Source organism: Strix aluco, chromosome 5 (genome assembly GCF_031877795.1).
Source record: "Strix aluco isolate bStrAlu1 chromosome 5, bStrAlu1.hap1, whole genome shotgun sequence".
In the NCBI taxonomy this organism is placed as follows: Eukaryota; Metazoa; Chordata; class Aves; order Strigiformes; family Strigidae; genus Strix; species Strix aluco.
In genome coordinates, this window is record NC_133935.1 from 18,256,238 (window position 1) to 18,281,893 (window position 25,656).

The 25,656-nt window shown below is 40.2% G+C and overlaps 1 protein-coding gene across 7 annotated transcripts in view; it reads left to right on the forward strand.

Annotated features, from left to right (window-relative positions):
- BICD1 (BICD cargo adaptor 1) overlaps positions 1-25,656 on the forward strand; it is a 183,224-nt gene that overhangs the window by 116,528 nt on the left and 41,040 nt on the right. For all 7 annotated transcript variants that reach the window (XM_074826245.1, XM_074826244.1, XM_074826246.1 and 4 more), the window contains exons 3-5: positions 12,364-12,516; positions 16,052-16,489; positions 22,124-23,218. In XM_074826245.1, coding sequence (XP_074682346.1) covers positions 12,364-12,516; positions 16,052-16,489; positions 22,124-23,218 — 1,686 coding nt within the window. The remainder of the gene's footprint in view (positions 1-12,363; positions 12,517-16,051; positions 16,490-22,123; positions 23,219-25,656) is intronic.

Here is a 25,656-nt window from a genome sequence, read left to right on the forward strand (position 1 = left end):
AGGCTTAGGCAAACATGTCTTTGAAATAAAATGTTTTCCCCTTTACTTCTCACATGGGCATGTTTTTTTAGATTTCCATAAATCTGAGAAAATAGTATTCTTGGTTTATCAAGGTCCTTGAGCACAACTTTAGCAAGGACAAGGAAACTGCTTCCCTCTCTTGCTGAACTTGGGACTTTTGCAGCCCAGCTCCGAGAGCTGCCAAGTCCCGTTGCTCGCACGTGCTTTAATGATTGCCGAGATCACTCAGTATTTGCCATGAGATACTGTCTGCCTCATGCCACAAGGTGTTTTTAGAAGATTATCAGTCCTTTAGTGAATATTATCTTTAGGTAACAAAGAGCTGTTTTAAATTTTCTGTGAGTGTTCCCAGTTCCGTTTTTTAACCGTATCTTAATAATTCAACAATCCATTTCAGCAGAAGGCTCCTGTTATCAGACCAACACCCATCATGACCTGGATGGCAGTCCAGTGGAAACAAATAGTGAAAGGAAAACAGCAGTGGTTTTAAAGGGGAAATCAAGAGAATAGAAAAAAATAGATTTAAGCATCACTTTAATATCCAAAGTTGAACAATACCGTAACTTAGCTGATATTTTACTTCCTGAGTAAATACAGCATTTTATGGCATTTTTTTTCTGTTTTGATGCATTGCAGGCAGTGAATAATATTCAGTGTTTATTCAATTTCCAAAAGAATAATTTAATTTTAAGGCTGTGCTGCCATGAGCAACGTGCTTGAATAATCTCTGTGAGGGTTATGGCATTGATAGTCAGCCCTTGCACTATGTTCTTATGGCATGTATTACATTTGTTTTTCTGTCCTGCGTGCCTAGCAGCAAGAGTCTTGTTTGCTCAGCCTTTTAAGGACAAGATAGAAAACTAACAATTTAAAAATCACTACCGTTGACTGTAATATATATATAAAGTAAATCTTTGAAATTTGCAGTCAGTATTAAAATAAACAATGGGAAGGGCAGATTATAAAAGCCAAGATCAGGTTTCAAACCAATTTATGTTGAACAGTCAAGAGTACTACAGTGTTACAGAGTCACTTTCTGAGTACAGGTATTTTCACTGTCCATATCAATAAATTCAAGTAATCTTTAGTGCAGTTTACTTTATCAAATCTTCCATGTAGGCATTCATATTCATGAATTGCCATGTGCACTGTAATGAATAAAAATTATGTGTAAAATTCACTCCTAAAGGATGTAGTTTACAGATAGATGAAGTACTTATCTTCAGCTATATTTGCCACCTAAGTCACTCAAATATATTACCAAAATTAAAAATGCTAAGTCTTTGAGGAAAAAAAAAATTAGTCATTGAGACATTTTAATCTTTTTAATATTAACCAACTCCTGTTTCTGAATTGATGTTCCTGCTCATGCCACAGAAGAATAAGCGGGCGTGGGTGGGTGTTCTGCACACAAGGTCAAATAAGCTGCCGAATGCCATGCTTCTTGCAGCAGATGGGTAATGCTAGATGGATTTTAATTATTGAAATTACGCCTAACTTTGAGGAAATACTCTCTCTTAATAATGACAGAATTGGCCGCATGAGAACATTTGAATTTTATGGCACAGATGTGTTTATTTAAAGATGCTATGTATCTGTCCTTTTGGAGAAGAAGGAGAATTACTGATGTTTAACTTTCTTGTTGCTCCTCATTTCTTAGCAACCTTTTTTACCATGCTGAAATCTTTTAAGGTGAACTTGAAATGGGCTGTTGTCGTTGGGAAGGGAAGTGGGTGCAGATTCAGAGAGCTTTTAACACCTCTGCAGCTGACAATCTGCAAGAATAATTTTGAAAGGGAAGATCTGCTATGAGCATGGGTTTACAGAGCTGCTTTGATGCTGAGCTCTCACAGCTCCTCTGCAGCACAATAGAGTATGTCCCAGCAGATGACTACTTGAAATAGATTTGTACCTGTGAATACTTTCTTTGTATCCTTTAGCTATTTATTCACACTACTTGCTAAATAGTATTAATGTTTTATTCTTTGTTTCTTCCAATATATTTCTTCTCTCTCGATCCACTGTGAGGAACTGGGTACTAGAGGGAATGTGGAGTGTTATTTGGGGTCTCCTATTCTTTTTCCCCCAACATCTAGTTACCATTGTTGTCATCATCACCCATCTCCCTACATTTCTGCTGTATTTCATGCAAGGACATCTAATGAGTTTTCTCTGTGGTGGGAGAGATCTCAGAGATCTTTCCAGGAGAGATCTATCTGGGATCCTCACTTCTCACATGCTCTTTTATTTGTAGAGAGAGATTGCTAAAGATCGGTACGGTGGGTAAATGGAAGACTCCTGCAGAGAGGAACAGATGCATTTATTTTCCTGCCTTTGGTGGGTAGAAAAAATACTGTTTTCCACTTATAGTGTGAAAGACTTGGGTTCAGATTAGACATTCAAAAGAGGTTTCTGACAAAGGCAAAAGTGAAGTCAGGAAACAAGTTTCTGGGAAAGGTGATGGGATCTGTCATTGCAAGTCTTTAAGAAAAGATTAGACAGATAGCAGGAATGACATAGATGTAGTTACCCCTGTCCTGGGAAAGACAAATGGACTAGATGCTGCCATGGGGCCCCTTTGAGATCCATTTTTCTATGATTTTTATGATCTTTTGTGAGCTGAGGATCAGGATTAATTACATGTCTGATTAATTTGAACTCAGCCCCCTACTAATTTAGCTGCACTGTCCCAGGGACCAGATTTATTAGTACTGCTGCCCAGCCCTAGGTCTGTGTGTCGACATGCTCTCAGCTTCCTCAGCGCTAACACTGTGCTGCAGCACAGCGCTCCCACAGCGGGAGAAGGCAGAGGCACTTGCTCACAGACATCGATATTGCAATGTCAAGCTGGTATTTACAAGACCAAAGATTGGCTTGGCATGCAAATTAAGAAAGCAGAACTTGGATAGTATTGTAATGCAGTGCAGAGCCCTGGTCTGGCACGTGCATCCCTTGACAGCACGGCTTGATTACTGGTGTAAGGAATATAAGGAAGGTAGGACTGAGCTAGCAGCGAACTGTAATTAAAATAGCTCCCAGTCCTAAGGAGGGGAGACAGTTGCTTACAAGAAGCCTAGCTCTGTGCCTGTGAAACATGGGAGAATGGAGTCGCTGCCCGGCACACTCGGAGATTGGTTACCACAGGGAGCTCTGAAACCATCCTGACATCAAAAGTTAGACAGCAGAAAGCAATGCAAAAGCATGCAGTCAATAAACAGGGACATATTTTTCCATACCAACCAAGCATAATGGGTGCTAAAATACTCAAGCCCACCCCTCTTATTTAGGTGTTTTGGTGACTTTTCTCTTTCCTCCTTTCCATCCTCAGGAATTCACTTTACTGTTCCCTGCTCCTCAACATTTCAGTGATACAGTGAAATCTTAGTCCCGCTGGAGGCTATACAAATTTTTACAATTTTCATCAATAGTGCCTCTGGTACTTGGAGTAGATTGTATAGATGTTGCTGAGCAGCAAACACATCCAAAATAGAAATGGCATGTCTTCCTATTCCCTACCTCCTGCTAGCACTAGTATGACCACTCTGTCAGCAGTGTCAGGGAGTATAAATACCATTAAAACTGTTTGTTTGTTTTCTGGGATGGCTTGCTGCCGCTGATCTGGCTGCTGATGTGAAAGCTAGTGCTGACCCAAGGGAGGGTCAGGAACTGGGAGCAGCAGCTGTGGGACTGCTGAGCTTAAACTGATCACAGACCCACACCCTGTTAGCACAACTTCTCTTTTGTTGGTTAGCTGGTGCCCCTTTGGGTCTAGAAGGAAATTTGGCACTTTGCACCTGACAGATGGCCTCTCAAAGAGATATGTATAACTGGCAGATGCCTCTCCCAAGTGATCAGTTAGGCTTTAAAACCAGCTCTTAGTTTCTTGATGAGCTTGAAAAGGCCCATGTGAATCCTCCATCAAAAAGCCTGCCTTGAGGCATTGTCATGTAGAATCACTGCTGTTGGCTTCTTAATTTGTGGCTAGAAAGCAACAACCTTTATAGGAAAGGTTGTAATTGGGGGAAAAAAAAAAAAATGCCATTCAGTCCAAAATGTCCCAGACATTCTCCCCCCTCTTCTTTTTTTTTTCTGAGCTAATCTGGCAAGAGCAGTTTGGGTTTGGTATCTTCATAATTGTACCCAATCAGCCATGGGATAATCCGTGATGTAGAGTGGGCAACAGCCCCACTTCAAAGAGTGCAGTCTCAAGTGTTTGTTACTCAGACACTATTCAGTGCAGTGGGAATAATGAGGATGTGGCAAAATAATTCAGCTAAGTGTGATGTTAAGAGGTAGTGCCCTGTCCACCCCTGGCTGCACCATGCTCTTCACCCTGACCACAGCGTGGGGGTTCAAGGGGAGCCCATTCTGCTCCTGCAGCAATGGTGTTGGGCGGATGGCAGCAACAACACAGCATGGAGGAAGGTGGTGAAGGGTCTAAAGAACAAGTCTTACGAGGTGCACCTGAGGGAACTGGGGTTGTTTAGCCTGGAGAAAAGGAGGCTCAGGGGAGACTTATAGCTCTCTACATCTACCTGAAAGGAGGTTGTAGTGAGGTGGGTGTTTGTCTCCTCTCCTAAGTAACAAGTGATAGGACAAGAAGAAACAGCGTCAAGTTGTGCCAGGGAAGGTTTAGATTGGATATTAGGAAAAATTTCTTCACCAAAAGGGTTATTAAGTACTGGAACCGGCTGCCCAGGGAAGTGGTTGAGTCACCATCCCTTGAGGTATTTAAAAGACATGTAGATGTGGTGCTTAGAGACACGATTTAGTGGTGGATTTGGCAGTGCTAGGTTAACAGTTGGACTCAGTGATCTTAAGGGTCTTTTTCAACCTAATGGTTCTATGATTCTATAAGCAGGAGTGGGACCGGCCTTTGGGCTGTGGCTGACCCCTGGGTGGACATGGGTTTGTCCATTGGTTCCTGGAGAAATTTGAAGGCCGGTATAGGCCTGAATGTACTGTGGGAAGACTCTTTGTGGAGAGTGCTGCATTTGCAAGATGTTGTTGTCAGCCTGCTCCAGTGCATGGATATGTCATCGTATTTCTTTTACCCAGTCAGTGTGGTATTTAGAAATAAATCCTCCCACTTCTTAGAAATGTTTAATGCCAATAGAGCTGCAGGAGACAGATGAGTAGCAGAGTTTTAAGTTTAAATAAAATGACCTCCACAATGCCCTTCTCATGGTGAAACTTTATTCAGCCAATTGATATTTTGATATTTGCAATGATCATATGTTAATGTATGACATCATTCCTCAGGTACGCAGAAGGATCATACTAACTGAACTATAACCCTAGAGTCTGAATTTCCTCTCATACTGTTTTAATACAGTTTAGTTCAGTAAAGTTTCTCTTCCTTTGAAGGAATTAGGAATATTACAGCAGTGTTTGTTACAGGGTGCTAATAGTAATTATAATTAACTAAATTAATTAATATATAATTGATACATGATTAATGCATTAATACTAATGCATTAATTGCTATAAGTGCAGTCAAATCAAACCATTATTTTTCAGGTAAATGTGTATGATTAGAGATTTGTAGTTTATATCAGTTTATAAAGAAGTCATTATAATATGTGACCATAATACTCAGCAGAAAAATTAAATACCTACACAACCAGAACATTCTTTAGTTCTATCTTTATATATATACTTATATGTGAAAGTCAATAAAATAGATATTTTACAGGGATTTATATGTAGCAGGATTTACAGTGTTGAATATTATGAGTTTCAAATTCTGTGATAACTGCATAAATGGGCCATTTAATTGCCCTTGATAGAAATTCACCTTCTTTAGATTTAGCAATTCCAATTAAATGTGTTGAGCATTTCAGATTATTAAATTATAAGATGTATTGTCAATGCTTTATTTAAGAGCTGTTGCTGGTGAAGGAACTTGAAACATACAGTATCTCAATCTGTCTTCTATTCAGTATGCTATAGCTAAAAAACATACAGCTTTTCTCATCCTTGTCTTTGATAGTGCTGTCATTCTGTATGTAAATCCATGGAAGGGAAAGATTATAGGTACTTATGTTATTCTGCAGATATAATTTCAAAAATATCTTGTGCAAAATAGCATGTCTGCTTTTTTTCTGGGTTTGAGACAATGAATGATATATCAAAAGCTAAAGAATGTCAGAATCGTGCATAATTTCAAAAGTTAGTGGTTTCTGGTTTTGGACAATAGAAGCTGTATTCATGCTCTTAAAGTGCTATGCCAGTACAGCTGGTTAGATCAGATACAATATCGTGAACTCTAATAATGCCACCAGAATGAAACTTTTTGAAGGATGAGATCAGATAAATTCATATTGAAAAGGAGGATTCAGACTTTTAAGAGTGAGGAAAAGGAATCTTTGAAATAAATTTTTTTGGCGATACAGAGATACCTGTGCCTTGAAAGGGAAGGAAAAATGGTTCTGCAAGAGATGCTTTATCCTGCTTAGTTAGGCGTCTACATTATGAATCAGGAGGATTGGGCTGTAAATTCTGCAGAAGGGTCAGACCTGGTCACACTACATCATCCACAAAATCCCATTGTGGTTTTAAATATATTTGGAGACATGGAAAATGTCATTCTTCCAGTTTAAGGTGAGTATTCTTGTATACGAGAGAGGGAAACTTTAAGCCTTTAAGAAAGGACCTTCTTTGAGCACTTAAAACAGTTGATGATAAATAAAAGAAAATGGTCCTTGCTCTTCTATTCCCCCTTTCATACTCTCTTCTTTCACCTTTCCTTATCCCTTCAGAATGAAAAATCAGGGCCTGCCAGGACAAGCTGAGTATCTCTGCAGATCAGCTGGTGCTCCCTGGCCGCCTCCTCCCTGCTGTGGCAGGTGTCTTTCCGGGTCTTTCTTTACCTTGTACTATTTTCCTCTCTGGATTCTTCCATCAGTAGAAAGGAGGAGGGGTGGCTTTCCAGTGGTGTCCTTGTGTCCGGCTACATCGTGCTGGTGAGAAGAATTCTCTGTATGATACAGAATTAGATTTTCCATTGTTTACGGAAAACAAAAAACGTACCCATAATTCACATTAGAGACTTCTAAAGAGGAGGTATAATTGGGCTTTAAAGTTTCTAAGGGTATATTTGTATATTTCAAAAGTAATAAAAAAAAAGATACTTTAGGGTATTTTTTCATCATGAATTTCTCATTAATTTATTTATACTTGCATGTTGCCAAGTAGATACAAACAATATATTTAAAAAGAAGCCAAAATCATTTATAAGTGGGGTTAATTTTGTGACAGAAAGATGCTGAAGTAAGTCCCGAACCTGGTTTTGGCCAAAGTTGTGCTGGTAGTGCTTCCCCATGCGAAGTTAGCGTGTTTGTAATTAAATTTTAACCCCAGTTAAATTGTATCTTTTATGATATGCCTATTATTGTTCTTAAAAAAAACCCCACACCTTTTATTTTCCTCTGCAGAGTAAAGTAAACATGACATACAAGCTTGCAGTAAGACTTGTCAACAAACACATGAGATCATGGATATTAGTCTGAGTATGAATTTTCTATTACATTCAGATTACATTGCAAGTGCAATAAAATTGTCATCAGATCAAATGGGATTTTATACAGCATCAGCTATAATACAATACCATTAAATTGGAAGTATATAAATTTTCCATTGTTCTCTTACTCATGAGTTATGAAAATTAGAAAGTTACGCACAGCATCATACTATGGCTTGCATATTCCAACAGATAAGTAGTGATATAGTCAGGGCAGTTTGGGGCATATAATTAATTTCTGATTATAAGACTGTTTTGCAGTGTGAAAACCAGTCTGTTTTACTGCAGTAAGGACCTGAAATCTTTTCATGAAAATCTGTATGAAAAATATGTAGGGAAAAAGCCCAAATGCTAGTTCCCCGATTTTGTTTGGGACAAAACCCAGTAGACAAAAAACAGAAATAAAAGTCCTTTATGTACTCCAAGATAGGGGAGAACCAAAATAGTTAATGGAACTGCATTCACTTTAAAAAGAAGCCTTCAAAACACCACAAATTTCCAAGAAGTTCAGTTTATGGGTCCACAGTTTAGGAAATCAAAAACCACCAGAACTCACTTCTCACCTTGGAGATGAGACTACCTAGCTTCAGGTCACCATCCCTTGCCCAGTTTGCTCTCCTTAGGTATATTGATGGGCCATAAGAGTATAATAAGTGGCTGCCTTGGGCAACACTGAGAGTTCTGACATGAAAATGATCCTGGGGAATCATATATTTTTTCATAGTTCTTTCTCGGCGTTTTTAACATTAGACATTTCCATTCTTTCATTTTAAAGCACCTTCTCACTTGCAATTATTTGATATTACACAATGTATTACAATGTATCTGCACACACAACTAATATAATGTGCTTTATATGTAGCATATGGAATACAGCATTTAAAAAGTCTGCATTGAATCAAAAATTAGTATATCCACATATATCATTTAATTTTGGTATGAAGTACAAAAGTTTATTATTTAATATTTATGTTCCACTGCTGTCAGGATTAAAGTGATGGTTGTACTATACAGATATGGTCCTTGACCCTGTAAAACTTAGAGATGTCTTTCACTTTTCATATATGGCAAGTCTGAAAATATATCTAAATACTAGTGGATAGGTGACTTGAACAGACTTTATCTCAACTGAGCCTTCTGTTTTTCATTTCTCGTGGTCTGTTCCATTATGTGTAGGTTCATTAGACATGCTATGTGACTGACATCTTCCACAATTAGTGCTCACTTATAATTAGGTGCAATGCTGACAAGGACTCTGTTGTTTTCTATAGTTTCACAGAAAGGCCTTTTCCTTCTCCTTTGGCACAGATCCATTAAAACCATTGCACCATGTTCAGCTCTTAGAGCCATTAAAACATTGCTCATGTATCATTAGCTCCACCTCTTGGATTAATCTGGTTTTTACAGATCCAGTAGTTAGTTCATAGGGGAATCCTCTCTGGAAATGTAAAAAGTCCTGAGACAGTGCCATAGTAAAAGCATCTGGCTCAATCTGCTATATCCTGCAACCTTAATGTTCAGTGCTTGATTACCAGTAAAGTTTAATTACAAATTATTTTACTAATAATTTGGGTTACATTGTCCTCTAGTGGCTCATATAGATAACTGCCCTGCTGACAGACTCGTTTTGCCTTGTGTTTTAAATCATCTCACACTGTTTTCATACAAGTCCAGATCACCTCGGGAGAGGACTGATGCAACGGTCAAATAAAAAGTTTGAGTCTTACTGCCACTGTATTTGTACAGCAAGATCTATTCTCTATAACTGTGTATCATCTGCTTAAGAAATACATATTTGAAATAGTTCAAAATAACTGTAGAGAGTTCTGAGAAAATACTGTATTTAATCAGAGCATTTGATGGAAACGTATCCTGCTCACTGACAGTAACAAAGAATGAACTCAGGATGAATTTTTGTTTTAATAGGTTGAAGACTAGTTCACTTCCACAAAATGCATAGAGATCTCATAAAAAGGAAAACAACAGCCCTCTAGCATGTCCTGTGGCTACTCACTTGTAAACCTCGATAATGCCAGGCTTTTGTCCTGTAATGTGGCAGCATCACCTTTCACAGGAAGCAGTGAAAGCACCAGAGCCTTTGCAGCTGGATGTTTGCCAGCATCATGCAGATGTTCGAAAATAGGAGGAGGGACCTGGGAGCATGGAGAATAATGCCAGGGTGTTTGCAGTGACAAAACACACATTTTTCGTTACTTTGAAAAGGTGATACCATATTCTGTAATGTGCTGAGTTTGTTTTGCCCCTGTGGCAGAGCAGTCGGATTGCTTCCAGCAGAGGCCTTGGCCCTGGCCAGGGGAAGCACAGCAGGCAGCACTGCGGCAGGCATGGCAGACGGGATGTTCTGACTGGCAAGTCTTCCCTTTTCATACTGTTTCTTCCTTGACCAAATCCCATGAATAATGATGAATAGCGGTTGCTGTGCAGAGATAGTTTCTCTGTGTTCAAGAAGAGGAGGAGCACTATAAATGGCTCAGTTTATACCTCCAAGATTATGTAGGAGACGCAGCCATTACAAGTGGAGAAGGAATGTGGTTTCTCTCTTCTTAAAGAAATGGTGATGCACTCCAGCAAGATGATAGCTCATGTTTTCTGTAGCTGTTTGCAATACTAGGAAAGACAAAGGAGTACTCTGACCTTACAGAGTTAATTTCTGAGGCTTTTTCAGAGTAGCACGCCTTGTACTCTATCGGGGAAATAATGTATCAGGATTCAGTAAAATTTCTTTGCTCAGGTCCTCCATCTCTGGCCACCTTTTTCCTTCCTCCCTTTTGGAGAGGCCCTCCTTTCACCAGTGTGGATGGCAGAGCCCACTGGGACCATGAGCGGACCCTCGGCAGCCACCTGTCCTGCGTGGTGGTGCTGAGCTCACCCCAGTGAGGTGCCAGCAGCGCTGCTGGGAACGGTTCACCGCTGCACTGGGAGCCGAGTGGGCAGAGCTCCTCTGTGCAGCCTTCTCCTGCTCCCAGGGCTCCTGCCAGCAGTGTATGGATGTCAGCTGGTTGCTATTCATTCCCTGGCTGATCATCCTCCAGACATCAGGAAAGTTGCAGAGTAGCTTAATTATACTTGAAACAGCGGAGTCCTGCATTTGGGGTTGTCCATGTACTGCCTCAGACTCGCACGTGTACCCACACCTAGAAAGCATCAATAACTGACATGGCTGAGAACGTGCTGACAGACACGAAATGTATAAAGGCAGCCCTGAGGTATAAAATGCCTTCACCTCGTGAAATCACCTGCTGTGCCATTCTTACAGTTCACTCACAGGTTTATTAGACAGTGAGGGATGCAGGAATATTTGCAGAGAGTTACTTATATCTAGTGCTCTTTGACCCTTCTGCCACTGGGGATCATTTAAATCCAAGGCATGCCTTCAGTTAAGAGATCACGTAGGGTCTTTATTTCTTCTTAATTAGCTACCAGGAGGCAGAAGGTGATGATTTTTATTTTTCTTCAACAAAAAAGCTTCATTTTAAAAAGTGCTTTGTAACTCTTGCATCAACATTTTTTTTCACGCTTTGCAATGTTCTTTTCCAGGGGTTTGTAATTGTTTGTTTAGCCTAGGTGCTCAGCAAACTTCTGTTTATCCTCAATTCAGAATGTGTGGTTTTATCCTTTATATACTAGAGAGTGAATTGTACAGATTGATCTATTTAGAGTTCACTGACTAAAATCTCTGCTGTAATAATTTTTTAAACATTTGACTTTACCAGGTAGCTATCAGGCCAGTGATCGCCCTCCCTCCACACTGGAATCTTTTACAGAAACCCATGACTGCTTCCCAGGTGTGGTCTTTCTGACACCCCAGCAGGGAGGGGGCTCTGCCCCATCATTCAGGTCACAGTAGTGCTTTTCTCCACCAGCTGCTGTGGCAGTGCTCAGGTTCCTCCTGCAGGCAAGGAGATGTGACCAATTACATCTGTTCCTATTAATTGGGCAAATGCAGGCTTCTCTTCAAAGCAGAGGGGGAGGCTGCTCCTACCAACCGATTAGGTCACTGTTCTCTTCCAGCTGTGTGTTAACTCCGTCTTCCTGTAGTGCATTTTACATCGGGGTTACGCCAGCAGAGTCTTTCCAGAATAACCTGACACTTGATGTCAAACTCAGTCAGAGCTGGAATCTGATGGAAACAATTTTTGGTGAAACTGATCCCTCGTGACCTCTCTCAGAAGGCTGTCTGAGAACAGTTTGCGCTAATGGGAAAAATAAAGTGGTGATCTTGTGTGTTCTCAGACTGCTGGGTGCAATCCTGCTCAGCACAGCAATGCATTTGTCGGGGTCAGGTTTTTGACGAGTGCTTTACAGCCGTCTGCCTGGCAGGTCCCCCCACCTACCTGTGTGCCTCTCTAATGCCTGAAGATACAAACATGTGAGTGCACCTTGCTCAATAACAGATGTCTTTAACAGAACACATGCCGTTACTCATTGCTTTTCTGTATGGGCATAGAAAGCATCTTTCGGTGGAAAACAGGTGGTAATTTTATTTAAATCCAACTGCATCGTAGAGAAATAAAACTAATGAGATGTTAAAGCCTTGCCAGGTTTTCCATTTCAGTAAGCATCTAATCTTGAAACTGTTTTAATCAAACTTCCTTTTCAGATGTTCTCATTTCTGCATTGCCAGCACACACCTGAAATTACCGCTTGGCCTCAGATTAAAAGGTGATGCTGTTTTGATTTGCACTGTTAAATCATTTCCATTTGAGGATTAATTTTTTGTTTGGCCTTTTCTAAAGGCAGCGTTCATCATTAAAGTGGCCGAGCATGAATGGTAATGTACTTGCATTTTCTCTTCTCAGAATAACGAAATGGTGGAACTACAGAGGATACGAATGAAAGATGAAATTCGAGAGTACAAGTTTCGAGAGGCAAGACTCCTACAGGACTACACGGAGCTTGAAGAAGAAAATATCACTTTACAGAAACTGGTGTCCACACTGAAACAGAATCAAGTAAGCATCAAAGGATTCTAGACACTATGCTAAAAAATTACACCATTTTCTCAAATGTTCATAATGTGATCCCACAGAGCACTTTGATAGAAGTTTGTGTGGGGTTTTTTGTTTGTTTTGGGTTTTTTTTTTTCCGGTTGGGTTTTTGCTAAACACTTACTCTGAAACAGTGTTATTGGCCATTTTTGATGTATGAGGAGGCCCTTACCTCACTTTTAGGAAAATTCTGGTGGAATATTTCATTACAGAACTTTGTAATAGCAGAATAATCATTAAAGTAAAATAGATAGAATTACATCTATTTGCTTCCTGCTTTTCCTCTCCTCCCTCCCTGCAAGCTGAACTCAATGCCCAGAGGCAGAGTTCAGCCCTCCTTTCCTTTCAGTTTGTTTCCTGCATGACCTTTCCTCTTCTGAAGTCGAGAAAAGAGGAAATAATCTTTTCCCTGGTCTTTTTTTTCCCTGCTTCTCAGGTTTTCCTGTATCGGTGTTGCTGTCTTCTCAGCCATGCTAACCTGCAAGTTTAGCAAGTTTCAAAAATAAGTGAAGAGATGTCAGATGTTCCTAGTTTGCGTTTTATTTTTTCGCCATTACAGCAATCTGCAGCTGACGGCAAACCAACACACTGTAATTCTCACTGCAGTGCTAAATGCACCCTGAGGAACCACCTCAACGACAGCCCCATTGCATCCAGATGTAAGCAGTCATGGGGTCTGTTCTCCCCCCCTTATAAAAGCACAGCTTCATTTGCTGCTGGATATATATATACACCTCTGAGGAAGCAATCAAGAACACAGCTGTCCTTTAAATTGAACAAAAGAGATTTGTTCTCATGTTAGAAGAGTTAACTTGCCATGATCAATATTTAAGTATCCAAGTTGGATGATGTAACACTTTATGCCTTTTAGACACCGTCCAGACGAGCATACCATGGCACTCCATAACTCCATTTCTTTAACCACTAGCACATGGTAACAGCACTGTGTTGCAGCCCCTGGTTTATGGCCTAGCCTACTGCCTGGTTCAGTTAGGGTTTTTCTCAAATAGCCAAGACTGTCACAGTTTGTAATGGCAGCCTGGTAACAAAGCTGCCTTATTCCTGTAGGAATTTGCAACACTATTTCACCTATCTTTTACTGCTATTTTACCACTCTAGTATATATGCAATTGAAACATTTAAGACCATGGAGCTGTGCCACAGGGAATATGCAGGTAATAGAAATGGGTACATCGTTTCTTTTTTTATGAAGATACCCAGACTTTCACACTTCTGAAGCTGAATTTATAGCAGATCATCTTTGTGTCAGAGTTATTTACAGAGCCAGCAAATTCCCCCTTTGAGGCATGGATTTTTTCTTCACCAACCTCGTAGGAGGCATTTTCACACTACCAGAAAATTAAAGACCCCTTTATGGACTGTCCTAGTTTCCCCCAGAAGAAAATCTGTTTGCAAGTGTTTATATTTGTTGTAATATTTCATTCTTAATGAAATCGAATGCCAGCATTTTTCTCTCTGTGGAGAGAAAAAACATCGCCACATTTTGAATGGCTTTAAAAATCAGTCATTTTTCATCATGTATCCATGCACTTGTGATTCCCAAAATAACTGAGATCTACAAGACAGAATTTCAGGAGCATTTTATACTTTAATACTTTAATTTACAAAGCCATATGTTACAAGTCTTAGTGCTAAACTGTCATTATCTGGGTTGGGTTTTTTTGTAGCTTTTGTAAGCAAGCATCCATGACATGGTTACATATAGATAACGTAGACTTCTGGTTTTCATATGCATTTAAAATTTAATTTTTTTTTCCATATGCTTGAGTTATAGCTACTTAATGGGATTTTCTAATTTTTCAGATGGACACCTCTCTCCCTCCAGTCAGAAAAGATATCAAGTTCCTAAATGTAGATTTCAAAATATCATGGATTTTCCTTTTCTATTTGATATTTCACAATACAATTTTGGAAGTTTCTTTGTTCTTTGATATGTTTCCATTCTCTGGGTTTGATGAGTAGTGCTTTGTTTTTTAAGTTTGACTTACAAGTACAAGACTTTTGACTTTCCTACTTCAGTAGGAATGGTTGGTGTTTCTATTTTCACCAGAACCTTATTATAGTTTAATATATGTCAAATAAAAAATATTCTAGACAATGCTTTAAAATTGCAGATAGTAATACATATTAATGCATATGAATTAGAAAAGCCTCAACTGAAAAATTCAGTATTTCTTTTTCTTTTTCACCAAACTATTAAATTATTTTACCCAATACTGGGAATTTTTTGCATTTAGAAATGAAAAGGTGGGTGAGCAACATGATGAGAATGAAATTAAAAGCAAATCATGATTGTTTTTACCAGGAAAGTTGGTCAAGCATGGACACAGACCTTTACAAACAAAGCTCTTCCTTTTCGTTGCTGTGGGATTTTTCAACAGTGAAAAGGAAGATGAGGAGGACCAGCAAGGGAAGGTGTTCTGCAGTGGGGACCTGTTGCACCATCTAGATATTGCTGAGCAAGTACTTTCAAGCTAGATTGGGTTTTCCTAGGCTTTGCATCTTGTTAGGTGCAATAGAGAGGACTTCATAAACATGGGAGCTGCCTTTAAAGAAGAGAGAAGAAGCTGTTGTTTTCCTCAGCCCACAATGTCCATAATACCTTGATGAAATACTGCACCTTGGTGTGGGGTGGGGAGCCTGCCCTCTGAGAAGAAGAGAGACCAGTGAGTCCCTTCCAAGCCTGTCAAGGCTGCCTGGGACATGCTTCAGGCAGCGCTGTCAGAGTGAGAGGTTGACAAGTGCTCCAGAATGGCATCCCTGTATGCAGTTCAAGAACTGTGTTGCTGAATGAGCTGTTTACTACATTTTTCTGGTAGTTTAAAAATCTAACAATTTGGGGCATTTACAGTTTAAACTGATTATATGAATAGTTTGCTGTTTAATTTTTAAAATTAAATGCTTCTTGAATAATGGAGAATCTTGTATGACACAGAGAAGAGAGTTGAGGCTCTTCTACTGTTTTTGTACCTTCCAACCATATTTTCGAAAACTACTAAGACACCAAGATACTTGGGAGTATCTGTACCTGAGTGACTTTACATCTGATAAGAATTTAGATATGAAGTCATCTTGGGAATACTTGCATTTAATAAATCAGACTATATTAACCTGAGATCTATACACACCATGATATACCAACATTGCTTATGGCAATTCATAATAAATCTATGGTTACCAGGACATCTGCTACTAAACAGCCTTCTTTCCATTAAATACGTTGTTTATCTTCATAAGTTTCTCAGAAAAAGGTGTTATATTTCTTGATTCTCTCATGCTGAAAAAGTGAGCAGTGGAGTATTTAACAGAACGAGCTCCACTTTTGTTTTCTGTGCAGACAGTTCTTCGCAGCTGCAGGCAATGTCTGGTATTTCAAACTGTAGTTTCTGTAACACCTATTTCAATAAGGCTGATAAATGGCAGGTTTTCATGACTCAAGTTTTAGTATTATGAATGTTCTTTGTCTTGTCTAATTCAGGTTGAATATGAAGGCTTAAAGCATGAGATTAAACGATTTGAGGAGGAGACTGTGTTGCTTAATAGTCAGCTAGAAGATGCCATCCGGCTGAAGGAGATTGCTGAGCATCAGCTGGAGGAAGCCCTGGAAACTTTAAAAAATGAAAGGGAGCAAAAGAACAATCTGAGGAAGGAACTCTCCCAGTATATCAACCTCAATGATAGTATGTATAATAACCATATTAATATATCAGTAGATGGATTGAAGTTTGCAGAGGATGGGGGTGAGCCCAACAATGATGATAAAATGAATGGACATATCCACGGGCCTCTCGTGAAACTCAACAGTGACTACCGGACTCCCTCGGGTAGGAAAGGAGAATCTCTGCACCCTGTCTCTGACCTCTTCAGTGAGCTCAACATATCAGAAATACAGAAACTGAAGCAGCAACTCATGCAGGTAAGAGATGAATTTAATCTCCCAAAACATCTAGACACACATCCTACGGACCCTAGTGCCAGCTTTTGTAATGATCTTCCCCAGTGACGTTCTTCACCACATACGTCTTGATCTTGGACTTCTGCTTGCTTCATATCCAGATTTTGCTAGAAATACCCCTAGAAAACAGAGTATTTGTGAAAAGTCAGTATGATCTGAGCAAATGTTTAGTGGGACCTAGTTGCTGTGGTTGCAGATGGCTAGATTCTTTTTTCCTGGTTTGATGATGGGAAACGTCCCTGAGATTGCAAGTGGAATAAATTACTCTTCAGTATGACCAAAGCTATCTGGAAAAAACCCCACTAAACAGTTTCGATTATGCTCCCTTGCAAGTCAGGGGGAGTTTCTGCCATTAAATTCTGTTTGAACAAGATTTGGCATACCTTCAAGAGAGAACAAAAGGAGAGGAGCGCTCCTCTTAATAACTGTGCAGTCAGAGAGCATGTGGCATGTGAGATGTCATGGAGTGCCCTTGTCCATGCTGGCAGTCCCGGCGGATGCGCAGGCTGCAGGGGCTGCTGTGGGGACCATAGAGAGAGCATTTGTTCTCTATTCATCCAAGCCCAGCCCAGGCATAACCAGAATAGGAGCCTGGGATGCAAGCCAGATAAAAACTCAAGCTGCCGGTCCCGATGCTGACATCATCTCAGGAGGAGTACAATGCCACACAGAGAAAGGGTCCCGCTGCCCAGGCTGTTGAGCATCTTCTCTGCCACAAGAGCTTGAAAGGTTTTGGCACCATCAAGGAAACACCCAGCATTTTCTAGCTGCAGGCTTCCAGAAAGTGCCTCTTCTAAATAGAGTAAATATAAATCCTTTACTGCTTAAAATGTAGAAGGCGATTTGGAAGTCAAGTAGAGCAAACCCAGTTTTCAGTGCTTGCTGGAGAACAATAAATCCCTATGTGGTCTGTCCTATATTTGCTGAAGAGTTAATTGTTTTATTTACTTCATTGCCAAACTCAGTGTGGGAAGTTTTGATCTGAGCTGTGACATGGCAAACACTGATGACATCTAGTGCTTTGCACAAATAACTTTGATGCAAGACATACATAATTTAAGTGTGAAAGCTTGAAATTTAGAATTTTATTTATGTGAAAAATTCTGTCAAACTTTTCCAGTATTAAGATGTAAACAGTGTGTGTATTTTGTGTAAATATGCACAAATATAAATATGCATATGTATGTACATATACATTTATGTATATAACATATGCACATATATATTATATGCAGCTTTTGATTTCATTCAGAAATACAATGTTAAAAATTAAAAAAACAGAGCTTCAGATGAAATGCTTTGAAATGTTCACATTTTAAAATACAGTGTAAGCATTTTCAATGAAGTTTATGCAATATAAATTTGGAGTGAAAGCTGCTTGGAAATGAAAGAAAAAGATTGTTTTGGGTATGTTTTGTCTTGATTTTATTAAATATTGAGCTTGATGAATCAGCAAACTTCTACTTGAAAGATACTGCAACTGTTTTTATCATCTCTGACTTAAGAGGTATAAAATAAATACATTTTTAAATGCAGAGGCAGCCTTCTGACAGTCACTAGCCATAAACTTAGAACCTTAGAAGGACCCTAGAAAATAAATATAATCATTTTTTGCTCCCAACATTTTTTGGTGCTGGGCCGCAGCACCCTCACACCAATAGTTGCCACCATTGCTTGGCATTCTGATCTTGTTGAAAGGTTTATGGTTTAAAAAGAAAGTCTAGAACTAGCTGGAAACCTGATTTCTTTGGATACTGAAAAGGCTTACTGCAAAATGCTGATGTGTACTTTTTATAAAGTGATCATCTTCTCTGTTCATTTGCATCAGCTCGCTTGGGTCACACAAATCAAATGTGAAAAATCCCTCCAAAAATTTTCCTCATAGTAGATGGGAGATTTAATCGGGTTCAAGCTCACAAAAGGTAATTCTTCAGCAAAATTGGATTTTTTTTCTCCTCCACAGTGTCTTTGCCATATGGTGTTCATTCAGCCATATCTCAATATTTGGTATGTGTTCCTCTTGTTTTCTCTGAAGAGGCTATATACTATGACTGACTAGAATTGCTGAAGCAACTGACCCTCTCTTGGGAACTATTTTTATGTCTGTAGGACAGCAGGCTCCTGTTTTTGCAAGAAGCAAACTTCAGATTTGCCATTTTGTACATGTGTGGCAAATTTTTTCCCTCAATCACAAAAAGAAGTCTTTACTGAAGCAGTTACTATAACAGATATAATTCCTTCTGCAGCTTTAGGATGCTGCTGCTCCATTATCTGTGCTGGTCCCTAGGAGAGATTTAGTTGTAACTGTTTACTTTCCATCTTTTAAATGCACTAGGTAACAAATGTTGCTGAAAATTCTCATATTCTGAGATTTTCTTGGAAAAGCTCAAGGCTTTCTACTCTTCCTTCATGTTTGTTGTCCAGTGGAAAGAATTGTCTATCTCATCTTTAAAGCCTAGGACTCCTCTCTTTCTTCCATGGTGATGCTTTCCCTAGTCCTGAGGCCAACATCATATTTGGAAAGCTTAGATTATGTTCTCTTAAAAAAAGAATTTAAAAAAATATGTCATGCAGCCCAGTTTCTGACACTCTTCTCCATCTGGCTAGTAATCTCTGACAAATATGATACAGCTGAGATTCAGAGTTCTTGAGCTTAGTTTTGCTGTTAATTTGTTCCAGTCTCCACTAGGAATTGTTCACAGATATTCTGATGTTACTAAAAAAAAAGGGGGGGATAAATAGCAATGGTAAAATTGGTTTCCATAACTGCAAACTATGGAGCAAATTGGGAAGGAAATCTCAAACTGAAATATTTGAAGGGAAGGATGCATCGCAAAATAGGTACAGCTACTTTTGAATTGCATTTATTTTCATTTTAAGATGATAAAGATCCTTAGTGCAGGTACAAATTTCAATGTCAAAAAAACCCCCAACAGCTGGACTGAAAAATAACTGCAATTCCTAAAAGTTTGCTGTGGGTGGAAATAAGATTATAATATTGTCTAGAACAAGAAATATAATTGCCATACTAGTATGCAGAAGGTGTGCTCAGGGCTGAGTTGGAGCTTTGGGATTTTTTTCCCTTGGAAGTAGGAGCATGTATTTATAACTTTAAAGAAGTCGATTAGCTTAGTCCACAAGTACTAGACCAGAATGAGTAAAACCTACATTCAGCAGCAAAATGATCATAAAGATCCCAATTAACTCTGTTATAATTTTCCTTCATGATAGAATATGGCAGCTGAGATCAAGTTATCTGACAGGATCAATTCTGTCTGATTAATGTAAGCAGACACTGAAACACCATGCTGCTTTAACACTAAGTTGTTTTCTTGAAGGAAAGGCTCTCTGGCTGCAAGTTTATTTTTACACTAGTGCAATCTACAGTTAATTGCCTGCTTTGGTGTGAACATACCCGCAGTGGGACTCATACATCTTAAAAAACCAACAGACTTTGGTGTGTAATGTATAAATCATTATTACCCACATGACTTCTCACCATCAGGTAAGACAGTTCTTTAAATTAACCAAAACTCAGATTTTCATATACATGTGTACCTCACCTTACCAGCCTGAAGGAATAAATACCTTCATTATCTGACTAGGGTAATGCAATTAGCACCTAAGCCTTCTATACCAGGTGGTAACAACTAGAGTTCAGCTGAAAGTTTCCAGGGAGAGCAGATCTGGGACAGACTGCTTGATGGAAAAAACAGAGGAAAGCTAGTGAAGAGGCTTGTGCTGGGTTGCTCTCCGAGGCTCCCCAGGGACAGGTCTGATCGAGACATCAGTGGAAAGCAGTCAATTTTTAAGAAGATGCTCTTGACAAAGGGGAATGTTGCCTTATTTTGGATTTTCTCAACAAGAATGGGCTGGCAGAGGGTGTGACCAATGAGGGTGATGGCCAGCAGACTGAGGCAGCAATGGGGGAACATCAAATGGAAAAAGGTACCAATATACTCATGGTACTCGGCTGTCCTCTGCTGCACAGACTACGTAGTGTCTAAAATGGAGCGCCCTTTGTGTAAGGAGAGAGACTCTTCCTGGATCATAAAATAATGATAGAGTTTGGCCTTGTTTTTTTAATTCTTAAGCCATCAGTCACCTGTACACAAGAAAACTAGGCTGGGGTTTTTTTAGATGTTTTTAACATGGCTTCTATTTTTATTCTTACAGGTTTTAGAACCTGCAGTCAATAGAGGCTGTATTTTGAAAGCCTGTTTGTAAAACGAGGGAATCATCATATGCTTTAGTGCCTTAATAATTCTGAGCAGCAGCCACTACTCAAAAGCCTCATTACGAGAAAATAGGAGTTTGAAACAGTGCTTGGAACATTTTGTGAAATGGTATTAATACTCCCTTGGTCTCTAAAAGGCTTTTCTTTTCCTTGAGTATGATTCATGGTGGCTGATTTTACTCTCTTCCAAATACTACCTGGGAGAATAGTGATAGGGAAGGAAGGGTTTTTTTAAAGTGTTTTTCCAAACTGACAGCTTTGAATTCCCTGAATTAGTAATTCAGTTACTCATAAAGTGAATGTGGAGCATGCCATTTTCACTGCATGTGTAAACACAGGGCTGAGACTGCAACTGTGGGAGAGAAAGAGCAGTAAACCTGGTAGGCTCAGGGTTCTATTGCAGAAGCCATGAAAGTAAGAAGAATCCTGTCTCTGTGTGCCTTCCTCTGCTTCCTAATTCACAACTTGGAACAGGACAAAGTCACAGAAAACAAGTTGGAGCATTACACTTAAAACTTGAAATGGGAGTCTTTTAGAGGTGTTATTGAGTAGCAAATGCCTGAGCAGATCAAAGTTTGTTTGGTTTATTTGCTTTAAGATGCTATGCAGTAAAACTTCTAGAGGATTCTTCCATTGCTACCTCTGCTGTTCAACATCCACATTTCTCTGTGGATATTCAGAAAGGAACTTACTAGGTCAGAACCAGTGTTTTTTCTGCCTTGTCCTTAAAAGGATGGATTTTGCTTACAGTTAAGTGCTGGGGATGGGGAGTCCTGGGAGTTGCATGTGCTGTCTCCTGATCTTTGTTACGTTCACCCACAGTGGGTTATTTAATCTCATCTGTGGAAGTGTACACAGCCATTTGTTTACTGTATTTGCATTCAGTAATCAAGCCTTAATGAAAGTTTGCAACAGTCCAAAGATATAAATAAATATTGTGAAGGATTGGTAGGGCTATTCATGAGAAATGTAAATTTAAACTCCATTGAGAAATGTGTATGTACCAGTGGAATTGCTTATAGTTGACAGTGATGCAGTTCATATGTTCGGGGAACATATATTGTAATAAATCCTGTATCATTACTCTAGCTGACTAGGCACTTAATGCTTGGGCACTAAGTAATTCTTTGGTGGGCAAAATGTAAAATCGTGACGGAGTGATATTGCAAATTGTAACAGAGGCTGGGACTTCATAACCCTCTGAGAGTTACACCTATCTCTCTCTGACTTAATTTTATGGTTTAGGTGAACATGGCTAAAATCTCTTGGAAGCCCTCAGGCTGTGTACACAGAGTGGGAGAGTGGAAGAGATGAATGGAATTGCAGAGTTTGGGTTTCTTACTTTGACTCTGTTGCAGGTGGAGAGAGAGAAGGCCATTCTCCTGGCCAACCTGCAGGAGTCTCAGACGCAGCTGGAGCACACCAAGGGAGCCCTGACAGAGCAACATGAACGAGTCCACAGGCTCACGGAGCACGTCAACGCCATGAGGGGGCTGCAGAGCAACAAGGAACTGAAAGCTGAGCTTGACTGTGAGAAGGGCCGAGACTCTGGTGAGGAAGCACACGACTATGAAGTGGACATCAATGGCTTGGAGATCCTAGAATGTAAATACAAAGTAGCTGTTACTGAGGTGATAGACCTTAAAGCAGAAATCAAAGCCTTAAAGGAGAAATATAATAAGTACGTGGAAAACTACACTGAAGAGAAGGCCAAGTATGAGAGCAGAATCCAGACGTACGACGAGCAGGTAACAAGCTTGGAGAAGTCAACCAAGGAAAGCCAGGAAAAAATGGTCCACATGGAAAAGGAATTGCAAAGGATGACAAGCATAGCAAATGAAAACCATAATACCCTCAACACCGCCCAGGATGAGCTGGTGACGTTTAGTGAGGAGCTGGCTCAGCTCTACCATCATGTCTGCCTGTGCAACAATGAGACACCAAACAGGGTCATGTTGGACTATTACAGGCAAAGCAGAGTCACCCGCAGCGGGAGCCTGAAAGGACCAGATGACCCTCGAGGTCTCCTTTCCCCGCGGCTTGCTAGAAGGGGGGTGGCATCACCTGTGGAAGCCAGGACCCCAACCGAGCAGGTGACAAAAGAGGCCACGGAGCCTGGCAAGGAACAGAGCCCAACAAAAACACCAACCATTTCTCCTGTAATCACAGCCCCTCCTTCCTCCCCCGTCTCTGATACCAGTGACATCCGCAAAGAGCCGATGAACATCTACAACCTCAATGCCATAATAAGGGACCAAATCAAGCACTTGCAGAAGGCTGTCGATCGGTCGCTGCAGCTGTCGCGCCAGCGTGCTGCAGCTCGGGAGCTGGCGCCCATGATCGATAAAGACAAGGAGGCCTTAATGGAAGAGATACTGAAACTGAAATCACTCCTGAGTACGAAGCGGGAGCAGATCGCAACCCTGAGAGCAGTGCTGAAAGCCAACAAGCAGGTAAGATGCTAATAAAGCAGTCAGATGGGAAGGTCTGTTATTTATACAGGTCACTTAACAAGCTTTCCCAGGAGTATTTCGGAGGAGAGATTTTGCTTACAGGTTATTTAGCCTCTCACTCAATCATGGCAAGGGCAGATCTTTTTTCCCTCCCTCCCCGCCTCCTCTTTAAGCTTTTTAGCTCCGCTTTCCTCAACACCCACCACTCACCAAGGGCAGAGACAGAAGAGCCTTTCCTGTGGAGCAAAGCAGAGGGGCAGGGAGGGATGAGCTGCCACCCAGCCTGATGCACAGTCATGTTGCTAGTATTATTGCAAAATGGTGAGATTTCCAACACTGGAAAACAAAACAGAGTGTGCATGGAGAGGTTCTCAGGGGCATGCTGACCCCTTGCAGGGGCAGGTACTGCTGGAGCGGTGAGGAGGGCAGGCGTAGGGGAAACCACCTGGGCCAGCACCTCAGCAGCTGCGGGTGGTGGCATGTAGTGCAGCAGATGCTGCAAACAACCCATTGCGCTCTTCCTGGCTCTTGGTAATACTCCACAGCCTGCAAAACTTGAATGCCCCTCAGCAAATTTAAGGGGATTAAGAATAAATGCCACAAAAGTTAAAGCACGCCACAGGAAGAGAATGGCAGGCATAAGAGTGTGACCAGCAGCTTTGGACTGTACAGAAGTTCAATATTTCTTTGATAAGACAGCAGGTGTGTACTGGGTCTGGCTGAGCCGGAATTGGTTTTCCCCTGTAGCAGCCCTCATGGTGCTGTGTTTTATGCTGGGAGCTGGCAGGGTGTTGATAGCACACTGGTGTTGTGGCTACTGCTGAGTAGTGCTTACACAGCACCAAGGCTCTTTCTGACATTTCCCCCCCACAGTGGGACGGGGTGGGCAAGATCTTGGGAGGGGACACAACCAGGACAGCTGACCCGAACTGACCAAAGGGATATTCCAGACCATATGACGTCTGCTCAGTATAAAGCTGGGAGAAAGGAGGAAGGGGGTGGGGTCACCCTTGGTCCTCCGAGGCAACCACTACACGTATCGGAGCCCTGCTTCCTGAGAAGGCCCGACATCACCTGTTCATGGAAGGAAGAGAATAAATCTGTTTTCTTTTTGCTTCCGCGCGTGGACCTTTGCTTCGCTTTGCTTACATTAAAACTGCTGTTGTTTTACCCACAAGGGTTGTTTTTTTTCCCTATCTTATTTTCTTTCCCCTTTTTGCCCTGTTGAGCAAAAAAGGGGAAAGGGGGGGAAGTGATAGAGCAACTTGGTGGGTACCTGGCATTTAGCCAAGGTCAAACCACCACAGGGTGAAGTGCTGAGTTATTTTCATTAGAGGTCATTGGAATTGTTTTTAATGATTTTTCTTTTCAGTCAGAAACAATTTCTCCTGCCATTGTCACATTTTTAATCCTTTAAGAAATCAAATCAGGGTTTTCTTTTTTTTTTTAAAGAAAAAGGACAACATCACTACATGATAAAGCTGACTGAAACGGTATCTGCAATTTTTTATTTTGAGAAGGATTCATTATAAAGTTATATTTTAAGAGAATAAAAAATTTCAAATTATTATTTTAAAATTTTTCACAGATTAAAAAAATCATCAGACCACTTTATTTTTGATGTTTTAGAACTGCAAATAAGCTGAGAATTACTGCATTTTGTATCAAATGCCAAAAAAGAACCATGTAATGGTGTGTTTTTCAAGAGTACTGTCAATTTTTTTTTGCATAGTACATCCTCCCAATCCCTTTGTATCCATTAGAATCCAGGTCTGCAATCACTTCAAAAAGCTAAATTTACACATGCAAATAGTTTTATTTACTTTGGTACATCTCCTTATGCCCCAAATTAAATCTGAATGCAAAAGGCTGCAGTGGCAGAGTCATCATTCCAGATTGCCTGAGACTTTTCTCATTTAAACCCATGGGTGCATCACATGATGGCATGATCACAACATGGGGGCATGAATCCTGGTTAACAGCTTGGAATACTATTACCTGATGACAGTGATGGGATTTCAGTGTTAGAATTCCCAATAGTTAAGTAGTCTGAAGTTACAGTTTCAAGTTTAATTGATCGTTGGATCTGTAACTGCATTTCTAGAGTACTGGGGATTTTTAAATTACAGCAATATTTCAATATACATTGAGTCTTTTGTAGCATTTTCCCCCCTCCAATACAACACATGTTAAATATTAATTCAAGTAATTAAATACCATCTCTAGCTAAGCAATAATAGCTCTGAGCAATTATATGTGGATTTTCCATGTAATTAAAATGTAATTAAGATGTAATTGAGGTATATGGGTTTAGATTTCAAATTAAGGATTTTTTCCATTAGCATAGAGCTATCATTTATTTTTTGATACTACTACAGAATCTAGCTCAGTCTTGCTCTTTTCTTGCTGTGAGAAATAAAGCATCATCCTAAAGCGTG